This window comes from Staurois parvus, unplaced genomic scaffold (genome assembly GCF_062004578.1).
Source record: "Staurois parvus isolate SC_StPar_1 unplaced genomic scaffold, SC_StPar_1.0 ptg000727l, whole genome shotgun sequence".
Classification (NCBI taxonomy): domain Eukaryota; kingdom Metazoa; phylum Chordata; class Amphibia; order Anura; family Ranidae; genus Staurois; species Staurois parvus.
The window spans coordinates 3,167,608-3,181,196 of record NW_028318523.1 but is presented as its reverse complement, the minus strand read 5'-3'; the positions used below and the strand labels follow the sequence as shown (position 1 = coordinate 3,181,196).

Genomic DNA, 13,589 nt, shown 5'->3' with positions numbered 1-13,589 from the left:
GCCACGTTATTCATTCACAGATTTCTGTGAATGAATAGACTACAAGTACAGACAAGCCTTTGCAGAGGACAGCTTGTAGTTGTCAATAATCTACGAGGGTAATGGTGAGCATCTTTGTAGTTCATAAATTCTTATTGGAGTGAAGTAACCACCTGACCGTGCGAGGTACTGGCAGACAGTGACACTGACAGTGTGCAAGAGCCTGACATTGCACCCACAATCTGCTGATCGCGGGTGCAATGCTTTACAGGCTCTTTAAAAAAACAATAAATGTACATTTTTTCTTTACCTGCAAATAACCTTTAAAATGTTACTAAAGGTTTCTTTGTTTTTTTTTTTTTTAAATAACAAACATGTTATGCTTTCCTGGTTGTGGTTTTGCACAGAGCAGCCCCAAACCTCCTCTTCTTGGGTCCCCCAGTGGCGCTCCTAGCTCCTCCCCCTTGACCTGTGCCCTACAATAGCAAGCCGCTTGTTATGGGGGCATTGGGGGCACACGCCTGCTCCCAAGCCTGGCTGTGTGTGTCCATAAGACACATAGAGCCACGGCACGGCCCCACCCCCACTCTCTCCTCACTGGCTGTGATTGGCTATGTCTCAGCCAATGAGGAGGGAGAGACCCGAAAAAGCCGGGTCAGGCATGAGAACCTGAGAGATCAGTCAGTAAAAGTAGCACACCGTACACACATTACACATAGTTAAGCACACATTTAACCCCTTGTTTGTCCTAGATGTTAACCCCTTCCCAGCCAGTGTCATTAGTACAATGAGAGTGTATAGTATTATCACTGATCACTGTTTTAATGTCATTGGTGATGTCAGCGTCAGTCAGTTCCCCCCAGCGTCAGATTGCCCGCTGGAATATTGCGGTCCCATTATAAAGTCGCTAATCGCCACCATTAGTAGTATAAAAAAATAAATGAATACATAAATAAAAAATTCCACTATATATACACGCCATAGTTTGTAGATGCTATAGCTTTCAGGCAAACCAATGTACACTTACTGGGGATTTTTTTTTTTTTTTTTCAAAAAATATGTAGCAGAAAATGAAGAAAGTTATGAAGAAATTAGATGTGTGTGTGTGTGTGTGTGTGTGTGAGATTAAAGAAAAAGTACAGAGTAGTAGTTTTCAAAATTTTCGGTCTTTTTCCCACCGATAGTAGTATAAAAAAAATACATAAATAAAAATAATAATACATAAATAAAAAATTCCGAGAGAGCGAGAGCGAGAGAGAGAGCGAGAGCGAGAGAGCGAGAGCGAGAGAGCGAGAGCGAGAGAGCGAGAGCGAGAGAGCGAGAGCGAGAGAGCGAGCGAGAGAGCGAGAGCGAGAGAGCGAGCGAGAGAGAGCGAGAGAGAGCGAGAGCGAGCGAGCGAGAGCGAGCGCGAGAGAGAGCGAGAGCGAGCGAGAGCGAGAGAGCGAGAGCGAGAGAGCGAGCGAGAGAGCGAGAGCGAGAGAGTGAGCGAGAGAGAGCGAGCGAGAGAGAGCGAGAGAGAGCGAGAGCGAGCGAGCGAGAGCGAGCGCGAGAGAGAGCGAGAGCGAGCGAGAGCGAGAGAAAGCGAGAGCGAGAGAGAGAGCGAGAGAGCGCGGGAGCGCGAGAGAGAGAGAGAGCGCGAGAGAGAGCGAGCGAGAGAGAGAGAGCGTGTGCGTGTAGAAAAAGTACAGAGTAGTAGTTTTCAAAATTTTCGGTCTTTTTCCCACCATTAGTAGTATAAAAAAATAATACATAAATAAAAAATTCCACTACATATACACTATAACTTTCAGGCATACCAATGTACACTTATTGGGATTTTTTTCAATCAAAAATATGTAGCAGAAAATGAAGAAATTAGGTGTGTGTGTGTTAAGAAAAAGTACAGAGTAGTTTTCCAAATTTTCGGTCTTTTTTCATTTATATCGCAAAAAAATAAAAAACCCACTGGTGATCAAATACCACCAAAACAAATGTCTATTTGTGTAAAAAAAAAACTGATATAAATTTAATTTGCATGCACAGTGTTGTATGACCACACAATCGCCAGCTAAAGTAACGCAGTGCTGAATAGGAAAAAAATGACCTGTTCACGAAGAGGGTGAAACCTTCCAGAGCTCAAGTGGTTAAAGCAGCGCACAGCCATTCATGTCGATAACAAGCTGCACGATGCATCTGGGCGGCCCAAGTCGGGGAAATATGCCGGTTCAGCCGGCCCATGTGCAAGAGCCCTAAAGCTGTAATACAGTGTAATGGAGGGGCTGGCACAGACATGGAGGGTGTCTGATTCTGAACTGCTATTGCAATGCAGAAGAAAGGAGGTAGAGGTGTTAATTTGCTGCACAAGTAAACTGACCAGATCTTCGTAAAAGTGGAGTCTGTGCCTAGTTAGTTTCTCCAGCAATGCGTGATGCTTAGACTGAGCCCCGCCACATCCCGCTGTCCATTCATCTACGAACCATGCCCCGAGACCATCCTGATAAAAGGGAGAACAATCAGATATCTGTCTTTAGCTTGTCTGAAAATGATGACATTTTTCAGTAGGAAAAGGGTCCAAATGGCAGGTGTCAAAGACTGTCAGCGTCACACATGATGCTAGAAGGCAAGGAAAGTCAGGGCAGCGTGCGCTCATGTCAGAGCCACACACAGGCTGCGCTGAGACTGCATGTTTGAAAAGAGCAAACCTCACAGTCTGTTACATCAAGCCAGTGCCAGACCCCGGCGATCAGAGCGGAGCGGCTTCCTGAACATTCGTCCTGGGGAGAAAATGCGCCTCTTCCCGAGGACGGTGAAAGGAGAGAAAAGCCACTTTGACACCTCACAGGCCTAAAGGTGACAGTTACCTGTGGCTGCCCCCTGCTTGCTGTATTGACAGGATGTTAGACCTGGCTCTGTCAGGTCGAGTCAGGTGAGAAGGTGTTAAAGCTCTGGAATTCTAATAAAACTTTCAGCAGCCATGGAACAAGTCACTTTATATAAGAGCACGGCGGAACGAGAAGACAGGACGATGGCAAAAGCAGCGAAGGAAAAAAGAGTTTTGTTTCCAAAGCCTTAAAAAGGGGAAGAAAAGACCGGAATTAACCAACTGAGGACCATGGCTGACCGAAAACTTTATCCAAACACTTTGGGCATATCTTGTATATATGTATTATACAGGATTTATATAGCGCCAACAGTAACACAGCGCTGTACAATATAAAGGGGGACAGTACAATTACAATGCAGTTTAATACCCTCTTAATCATTTTCTTACTGCGTTATAGCTGAATGATGGCTACAGTGTGGTCGTCCAGTTCTGGGAGAGCGTCCTCCCAGAAGGTGCCCCCAGCAGTGTACACCCAGCGCTGTCTGTAATCGCTGTGTCCTGTGGACACAGATGATCACATGACATGGTAAAAGGCCAATCACAGCAGCCTTTTGCCATGTGATCAGCTGTGTTCAATCACAGCTAATTACCATGTAAATACACTTGCCGGTTATCGGCAGTACTTTCCTCACGCTATCACAACGAGAGCAAAGTACTGCCAATAACTGGCAACTGTCAAAGAAGACATCTGCACTGATTATCAGTGCAGCCCCAAAAGTGCCCATCAGTGGCCAACAGTGCTGCCCGGCAGTGCCCAACAGTGCTGCCCGGCAGTGCCCAACAGTGCTGCCCGGCAGTGCCCAACAGTGCTGCCCGGCAGTGCCCAACAGTGCTGCCCGGCAGTGCCCAACAGTGCTGCCCATCAGTGCCCAACAGTGCTGCCCGGCAGTGCCCAACAATGCCCTTCAGTGCTACCTATTAGTGTCCATCAGTGCCGCCTATCACTGCCCATCTGTGCAGCATCATCAGTATCTCTTCACCAATTCCCACCAGTGCCGCCTCATCAACGCACATCAATGAAGAAGAAAAATTACTTGTTTGCAAAATTTTATAATAGAAACAAAGAAAACTTTTTTTTCTTCGTTTATAGTGTAAAAAATACCACTAAAAGAAAGCTCTATTTGTGTGAAAAAAATGCTAAAAATGTCATATGGGTACAGTGTTGCATGACCGCGCAATTGTCATTCAAAGTGCGACAGCACTGAAATCTGGCCTGGGCAGGAAGGAGGTAAAAGTGCCCAGTAGGCAAATGGTTAAAGACCAAGCCTTTTCTAGCATTTTTTGTTAACATGTAACAATCATTTCTTTTTTTTTGCTAGAAAATTTCTTAGATCATTTTTTTTTTTTTAAACAGAGGCCCTAGAGAATAAATTGGTCAGTTTAGCAATTTTTTATGTCACACTATATTTTGAAATTAAATTTTTTGGGGAAAAAAACACTTTTCTAAATTTTGTTGCAAAAAAAAAAAAAAAAAACAATACATAATCCAACTTTTTGTAAAATATAAAAGATGATGTTACTCCAAGTAAACAGATACCAAACATGCTTTAAAATTGTGTAAGCCCATGCAATGGCAACAAACTACATCAATTTTATCCACAGGCGACGCTTTAAAAGCTTTTACAGGTTAATACTTTGGATTTACAGAGGAGGTCTGGTGCTAAAATTACTGCCCTTGATCTGACATTCATGGTGATACCCCACATGTGTGGGATGATCGCTGTCACTTTTAAAAAAATAAATAAAATAAAAATATATATACTTTAAATATATATATATATATATATATATATATATATATATATATATATATATATAAATATATAAAAATAAATATATATACATAAAATAAAAATGTGTGTGTGCCAATTAACCTGCCAATTATCAAAAACAAAATTAGCCAGCGCAAATAATACCACTCACTTAAATCACACTAAATACATAAATGTGAAGAAAATTACCAATAAATGTGACACTCTTAAAAAATGTATATACAATGATAACAACAAATGTGAATGTGCCCAAAGCACTTTAGTGCATAAAGATTATATATAAAGAAATGTAAAAAGTCCACAAATCCTTTTACCAGCCTTCACAGTGTATAGAAAAAAGAAAAAAGAAAGAAAAAAATCTTCTGTACAAATGTGCTTCCACCTTCCATTAGCGCTGGCTAATTTTGTTTTTGATGTTTTGGTGTTTACACTACTGCACAGCAGCATCTTATACCTGGGGCTAGAGATATTTTGTGCAGGAGTATTTATTTATTTAACCTGCCAATTAACCTACCAGCATGTCTTTGGAGCGTGGGAGGAAACAGGAGTACCCGGAGGAAACCCACGCAGGCACAGGGAGAACATGCAAACTCCAGGCAGGTGGTGCCGTGGTTGGGATTTGAACCAGCGATCCTAGTACTGCCAGGCAGAAGTGCTAACCACTTAGCCACAATATCAAGACATATTCAAGTATTTACATTAGTCACATTACATTGTATTCATGCATTTTAACAACCTTTACAACAATACATAATTGCATCAATCGGTGCTTTTTTTTATTATTTCAACCAATCTAGGCTCATATCATCATCATTTATATCATATTTGAGTGGACTATCACTTTCCCAAAGACCTGACTAGCAGTTTTCCCACACAGAGCATGTTCCAGATATGGCTGGACCCAGTAAGAACACTAGGACACTTTATTACCAATACCAGCAGTACAAAATTAAACAGCGGATCATGGTAGGAATTTTTCAGATTGGATAAAGCTCTGCTGGGATGTTTTAATAAAAGGTACAACTGTCTGTAACATGTGAAAAATCTTTGGTGTGATTAGTGAGAAAACAATCATAGGGGAGATTGGCCAATAAGAAGAGGCTCCTGTAACATGTGACCACCTTCTGACCCGACTTAGCAGTGAGCAGTATTAATAAATAATGACATGGCAGAGTGCGATGTAGGTAAAGGAAAGATCCTGAGGGTGTTTATGCTGGCTTTGCACTGAGTAAATCGCCGAGGAAAGGAAAATAGAAATGTTTAAACTCACTAAGTCTTCAATAGAGACTTTTAATTCCAACTAGCATGCATAGCAATGTGAGTTCACGCACTGCTCTTTACACGTTCATAAATCGCTCAATATAAAGAGAAACGGTAAAAAAAACCTCAATTTATTTTACAGTAAGGGCTCATTTTCATTCTTTATGGAGTCATTTACCTGGCAAAAATATTAACACATTTAGATTTTTTTTTTTTACTGAGCCATCTTTTAAAGGAGAACTCCAGGTATGGATATTTTATACATAGTTACAGCTTGGATCAAAGCAATGCAATTCAAATCTAATGGATTGATGCAATGCAATGCATCTATGCATGTGTCATACCTGCAGGATACCCCCAGAACAGGGGTTCCTAACCTGGGATCCATTGACCACCAACTGGTCCATGGATGGGTTTCAGGGGGCCTGTCAAGGTTACATAGAAAAAAATATGTACATTCACAATACAGCCCCGTTCCTTGTTCCAATCAATGGTTTACCTTTGGAAGAAATTAACCTCTTACCACCAGAGGTACACATATATGCGGCCACTCAGAGGGTGGGCTTTAACGCAGAGAGGTTTTCTGTGCTGAGAGAGCGTGCTATCAGCACAGTTACCGGCCTGGACTGAAAATCTCCTGCATACTGGTGATCAGGAGCTTTCCAATCATGTGACAAATGTGACTGCCAATCACAGTAGTCACGTGATCAAAATGCCTATTTCCATCTCCCGGCATTTAGAACCCTCTTAAAGGAATTGCAAACTGCCATTGCTTATAGCGTCAACCACCAAGCATCACTTGAGTCATTACTGCCCCATATTTACCATTTAAATTTGTATCACCGATCTGTGCACAACAGCCATCTTTGCCTCCATAGGGAGGAGAAGAGTAAAAATGAGGAGGAGGGAGGAGAGGAATAAGGAGGAGGAGGAGAAGAAGAGGAATAAGAAGGAGGAGGTGGGGGGAGGAGGAGAAGAAAAAGGAGCAGGGAGAAGAATAAAAATAGGGGGGAGAGAAGAGAGGAAGAATGAGGAGGAGGAGACGAAGGAAGAATGAGGAGGAGGAGACGAAGGAAGAATGAGGAGGAGGAGACGAAGGGAGAAGTAGAATATGGAGGAAGAGGGAGTAGAAGAAAAAAAAATGAGAAGAATAGGGATGAGAAGGCAGCAGAAGGAAAAGCAGGAAAGAGAAACATAAGAATAAAAGGAGGAAAAGAAGGTAGGAAGAGAAGGAGAGAGGAGAAGAATAGGGAGGAAAGAGAGATGAGGAGGAGAATAGGGAGGAAAGAGAGATGAGGAGGAGAATAGGGAGGAAAGAGAGAGGAAGAGGAGAATAGGGAGGAAAGAGAGAGGAGGAGGAGAATAGAGAGGAAAGAGAGATGAGGAGGAGAATAGGGAGGAAAGAGAGATGAGGAGGAGAATAGGGAGGAAAGAGAGAGGAGGAGGAGAACAGGGAGGAAAGAGAGAGGAGGAGGAGAATAGGGAGGAGAGAGGAAGGAGAGAGGAAGAGAAAGAGGAAGGGGAGAGGAAGAGAAAGAGGAAGGAGAGAGGAAGAGAAAGAGGAAGGAGAGAGGAAGGAGAGAGGAAGAGAAAGAGGAAGGAGAGAGGAAGAGAAAGAGGAAGGAGAGAGGAAGAGAAAGAGTAAGGAGAGAGGAAGAGAATGACGAAGGAGAGAGGAAGAGAATGAGGAAGGAGAGAGGAAGAGAAGGAGGAAGGAGAGAGGAAGAGAAGGAGGAAGGAGAGAGGAAGAGAAGGAGGAAGAGAAGGAGGAAGAGAAGGAGGAAGGAGAGAGGAAGAGAAGGAGGAAGGAGAGAGGAAGAGAAGGAGGAAGGAGAAGAATAAAGAGGAAGAGAAGGAGGAAGGAGGAAGGAGAGAGGAAGAGAAGGAGGAAGGAGAGAGGAAGAGAAGGAGGAAGGAGAGAGGAAGAGAAGGAGGAAGGAGAGAGGAAGAGAAGGAGGAAGAAGAGAGGAAGAGAAGGAGAGAGAAGAATAGGGAGGACGAGAAGGAGGAAAAAGAGAGGAAGGAGAAGAAGAATGAGGAAGAGAAGGAGGCAGGAGAAGAAGAAGGAGGAGGAAGAGAAGAAAGGAAAGATGAGAACAATAAGAAAGAGGAGGATGAGGAGAAGAATAAGAAAAAAAATTAAGAGAAAAAGGAAGGAGGAGAAGAATAAGAAGAAGGAAGGAAGCAGAATAAGAATAAGGAGGAAGAGAAGACTAAGAATAGGAAAGAGGAGGAGAAGGATAAGAACAAGGAGGCGAAGAACGAAGAAAGGAAAAAAAGAATAAAAGGAGGAGGAGAAGAATAAAAATAGGGAGAAGGAAGGAGGAGAAGACTGATGACTGTGTTTCATTTTGTAATGAGCGGCCATTACTTGTTCAATGAAAAGAAGTGCGTATTTTTGTTAGGATGGTTAAAGCACCAAGATTTGCATAGTTAGGAGGGGTGCCTTGAATCGAGAGGACAAATGTGTCTTGTGTGGTGTGCTGTAACGCAGAGTTCAGGGGTAAGTAAGGCAAAGTGCAAAAGTCAGTAGTAACAGAATTCAGGGGTCAATAGTAAGTAACACAGAGCTTGGACGTCAGTACTAAGCAGCGCAGAGTGCAGGGGTCAGCTGTAACACAGTGTAGAGGTCAGCAGTAAGTACTGCAGAGTGCAGTGATCAGTAAAAAGTCATGCAGATTTCAGAGGTCAGTACTCCCGCTGAACACCACGTTACTATAAGACACACTGATGATGTGGAAGACCCCGCAGGTGCAGCCAATCAATATAGTGAAGGACCATGACTAGCAATCCTGAACATTCCTTTTCCTCTCCTTCTGCCTGCTTTGCACCACAGGCAGCAGAAGAAGCAAGCATGTGAAAGGTTGATATCCCATGTGCACTCAGACCCGGCTCTTAAAATCAATATCAAAACAAATTAAATGGCAATACAAAATCTGAAACATTTCATAATGGTTATAAATACCAAATTTGGAATGCCAAACATTTATATTTCATATATGTGCTAAATATGAACAAAGCACAATATACATACCATTCTAAAATATCCAATACATATAAACCAAAATATAAATGTCCACAACAAAACAAAAACTTTATATAAAAACAACAGAACATGTAAGCAACATATAGGGGAAGATTTACTAAAACTGGAGCACTCTGAATCTGGTGTAGCTGTGCATGGCAGCCAATCAGCTTCTAACTTCAGCTTGTTCAATTAAGCTTTGACAATAAAACCTGGAAGCTGATTAGTTTCTATGGACAGTCGCAAAAGATTTTGCACTCTACAGTTTTAGTAAATAACCCCACACACAAATGCCCAAAACTGCTTTGATTGGAGCGGACTAGGAAAGTAGTTTAAAATAACTAAATGTGCCATGGAGTAATTAAAAAAACAAAAACAAAGGAAATAAAAAAAAATCTGATGATACGGGAATCCCAACAGATGCTCAACTATACAGGAGGTCTTGAGGAGATCTATGGCCACAGAACAATGAAGCCTAGGGTGAGACTACACCATCCAACCTCATGGGTTAAAAAGATTCAGCCCTAGTGGCGTCATGACATTATGCCGATACCCATAGCACACCATACTGTCAAAGAGGACGTGCATTGATGAGAGGGTTTCACAGCAGCAGACTGTTATCCTAAGTATTTTTTGTTTTTTAAATTATTATTTCAAAAAGAGTGAGCATACTGTAAGTTGTATGTGTCTGATTTAACTTGTAGGTGAAAGATTTAAAAACAATTTTCAGCAAAAGATAGCAGAATGTGTTTGCAAAAACTTGTATTAGGCCAGGGGTCTCCAAACTTTGTAAACAAAGGGCCAGTTTACGGTCCCTCAGACTTTGGGGGGGCTGGTCTGTCAATGGGAGTGGACAATGCCTCATCACTGGAAATAGTGGGAGGAACAGTGCCCCACTATTGGTATCAGGGGAAGGAAGTGTCCCATTGTCAGTGTTAGTGGGAGAAATTGTGCCCCACCATCCGTGTCAGTGGGAGTAATCGTTTCCCATTGTTGGTGTCAGTGGAGGAAATAATGTCCCAAGGGCAGAATATAGGCAGGTAAAGGGCTGCCCCAAGGGCAGGCACAGTATGGAGACCCCTGTATTGGAGTCCTCCTACTCAGGGCCAGGACAAGGGGTGGGCAGGAGGAACAGCTGCCCTGGTCGCTGTAGGGATTTGGGGGGTTTTGCTAGAAGGAGTGTTTAGGAGGGGGAGATTTGAACTAGAAGGGTGGATTTGTGTTGGGAAGGGGTATTTGTGTGGGGGGGGGATTTGAGCTAGGAGAGGGGATTTGGGGGAATGTGTGCTGGGAGAGTGGGTGGTGGGGTGTGGGAGAGGATTTATGCCCAGAGGGCAAATTTGAGGAGTAGAGGATTTGTGCTAGGAGGCAGATTTGGGGCGGGAGAGAATTTGAGCTGGGAGGGGGAATTTGTTCTGGAAGAGGGGGAATTTTTGTTTGGGAAGAATTTTGGCTTGCAAAGGGAATTTATGCATAGGGGTGAAAATTTGTGCTCACATTTATTGGGAGGCAGGGAGGGGATTTTTGTGGACACAATGCCTATTCATTGTTCTTTTTTTGGGGGGCACCGTTTGGCATCTTCTCTAGATGACCCTTCCCTGGCATATCATTATTGAAAGATCCTCCACAGCCTATAATTTGCATGTGCTGGCAGCCCATATTTGTGGTCCCCCTCCCTGTTCAAATCTTGGTTATTGTTCATTGGAATTGTCCTTTTTTTTTTAAATGCCACTCTCTGAGACACCTAGCCTTGCAAATTCATTGCTTTAACATGGCCTTCCAAAATCAAGTTCCCTAGCACCGAAGAAAGACTCAGGGGCTTATTTAGAGTGATACTTGCATCTGCTGGACAAAACAGTGTTTATTTCCCACCGCAGCCTGCATTTCACCATTAAAATTAAAGCCGCAGCATAAAGCAAACACTATTGGACGAGAGGTTGGTCACATGGCTCTCCTTTCATTTGTAAAGCACACCACTGTACTTTATAAGTAAGCAGCCATAAAGCCATGGCCAGGCCAAGCTGCTGCTTCTTAACTGGGGCCCCCGATATGTTCAGCAGTTAATTGGGAAAAGGAAAAACGTCGGCAATAATGAGGATGTTTACCACAATCCGCCAGAAGATGAAAAACATTTTTAAAGAAATACCCAGATTTGAAAATCTTCTTTAAACTTATAAAGTGCAGTCTGGCATATGCTCTAATGACATACACAATACAGAAATGGGGGAAATTTAGGAAACTCTTACCAGTAGACAACATTGAGGGGTGCAAAAAACCTCTTCTGAATAAGGTCAGCAAAGTAGCGCTCGGTTTCTCGGCATGCTGTTCCATTCCCAATGGCAACCGTAGAACAGCTAGAGGAGCAAGAAAACAAAAGTTAATGTTATAAGGAAAGGGATTATACATGAAAGCACATGTAACAGATAAAAGAGAAGTATGGGGTGATTTCTTATTATAATTAAATAGGTGGATGCAGTATCGGTCCGATGCTGCATCTGTCCCCTGCCAGCCCTAAGTTTGCGAACTTAGCGATCACATGACCGCTGATCACCGAGTTCGTACCGCCGCTGTGAGCAGAGAGCGGTGACTGTCAGCCAACGCTGTCTGCTCTGATCCCCCCCACACACACGGTCCCTGGAGCGCTGGGCTGTGGAGGGTGAGGGAGCAGCTGGCTCAGGTTCTCAGCAGATTGCTGAGAGGCCGAGCCGAGAGGCGCTCCAGACTCTGGGGTGGATCCCGACTTAAAAGTCGGGATCTTTCGCCAGCCTGGACCAGCTGAATAGTGACTTCAGCCTGCTGTCAGCTGAAAACGGGTCACAGGAGTGCAGAAGGAACTGCATTCCTGTGATCCACAGGACAACAGCAGCCAAAAGAGCTTTGGCTGTACTTCTCCTTTAAATGTATGTACATGGTTATTTAACTTCATTATTACTGTGTAAAAAAAAATAATAATAATTGCCTATCTTGTTGGCCACAGCACTAAGGGAAGCACTTAGGCCAACATTTTTGTGGGTCTAAGCAAGTTTTTAGATTAGCGTCACAATCTGGGGATCCCCAGTACAGTCCTGAGGACACTGCAGCTCCCACTGCATACTGACGCATTTTATCAGTTGACCTAATCAATATAGTATAGTTGATGAATATAGTATAGTGTACTGATGGTTTCTAATTTAGTTATTTTAATTTATTTCAACTAGAAAAACTACTACACAAGGCGTTTTTTCTTTTTGTCAATAACTGCATCACCACTATTGGGCAAGCAATGTACAGCAATATTGCACACAAGTATTAAGGGTGCTGAAAGAGAACAAGGGTGACACAGAAGGCAGGAACCATTGGGTATTAGGAGCCAGAGGAGCTAAAGGGAGTTTCAGTCATCCCTGCAAGCCGAGGCTTTCTCTTCTCTCCTTGCAGGGATGACAGTACGGACTAGATGGCTTCTGATTGGTCAGCACCGTGACTGTGCTGACCAATCAGATGCCGTCTAGCCAGTACTGTCATCCTGCACTGAGGGAGAGAAAGCCACTGGGATTTCAAATCCCCAGACCTCTCCTACAGGGATGACATTTGGAGAGGACACTGCATGCTTGTATTCCAGCCCCCCATCCCTCCATCACAAGGAGAATACACGGAGGGGAGAACACAGCATCCTGTGATGTGACAGCATGGGTCTGGTGCAGGGAGGTTTCCCCACTGCTTGTGTGTGAACCCAGGCTTGCCATAGCCAGCGTTCACACAGGAGCAGTGCAGCCAGGTCCCAGCCAGTGTCATTAATACAGTGTACAGTATTATATCTGATCACTATATTAGTGTCTTTATTGATGTCACTGTCAGTAAAGCTGACCATAGATGGTTTGAATCTCAACCGGTTCAGCAGGAACTGACCAAGACTCAAAACATGTATGGGCAGGCGGAATGTACCAAGTTGACTGATCGATCAACTTGGGTACAACCAGCCTGCCAGATGTTACATATGATTATCGCTAGCGGCTGGTATAGCCACTAGCAATAATCCTATCTTCTCCCTTCTACCCGTGATTGAAGGAAAGAAATTTGCACTGTGTATGGCTAGCTTTAGTCAGTTAATGACCCTTCCAGCGAAAGTCTGTTAGCACCAGATTGCCCACCACACTATCACAGCCCCACTATAAGTCGCTGATCACTTCCATTACCTGTATAGCATCATTGCTTGTAGACGCTATAACTTTCACACAAACCAATTAATATACATTTATAGGGACTTTTTTTTTTTCTTTTTTTTTTTTTAATCGGATATGTTTTTTTGCAACAGAAAGTAGAAAAAAAAATAACTTTTTTTTTCAAACTTTTCTGTCTTTTTTGTTTATATAATACATTTTTTTTTAAAAACCCAGGTGCTGGTCAAATACCACCAAATGATAGCTATTTGTGTGAACAAAATAATATAAATTGTGTTTGGGTACAGTGACATGACCGCACAATTGCCAGTTAAAGCAGTGCAGTGCTGAATAGCAAAAAAAAATGCCCTAGTCATGAATGGGTAAAACCCTCCAGAGGTCAAGTGGTTAACAAACAAAATATTAGATATCTTACAATCTTGCCAAAAAACAGCCAGGTCTGGTAAAATGTAATGTATATGGGGCACCCTCTGACAGCACTATTTTGACGTTATCTGGTGGGAAAACAATTGGACATTTTAGAAAACTATTGT

At 43.0% G+C, this 13,589-nt stretch overlaps 1 protein-coding gene across 2 annotated transcripts in view; it reads right to left on the bottom strand.

The window, feature by feature from the left end:
* The window catches only part of SRBD1 (S1 RNA binding domain 1), a 275,758-nt gene that overhangs the window by 182,382 nt on the left and 79,787 nt on the right, over positions 1–13,589 (bottom strand). For both annotated transcript variants that reach the window (XR_016306420.1, XM_089653922.1), the window contains exon 15: positions 11,146–11,253. Coding sequence is in view for 1 of the 2 variants with exons in the window: in XM_089653922.1 (XP_089510048.1) it covers positions 11,146–11,253 (108 nt within the window). In the remaining variant the exon portion in view is untranslated. The remainder of the gene's footprint in view (positions 1–11,145; positions 11,254–13,589) is intronic.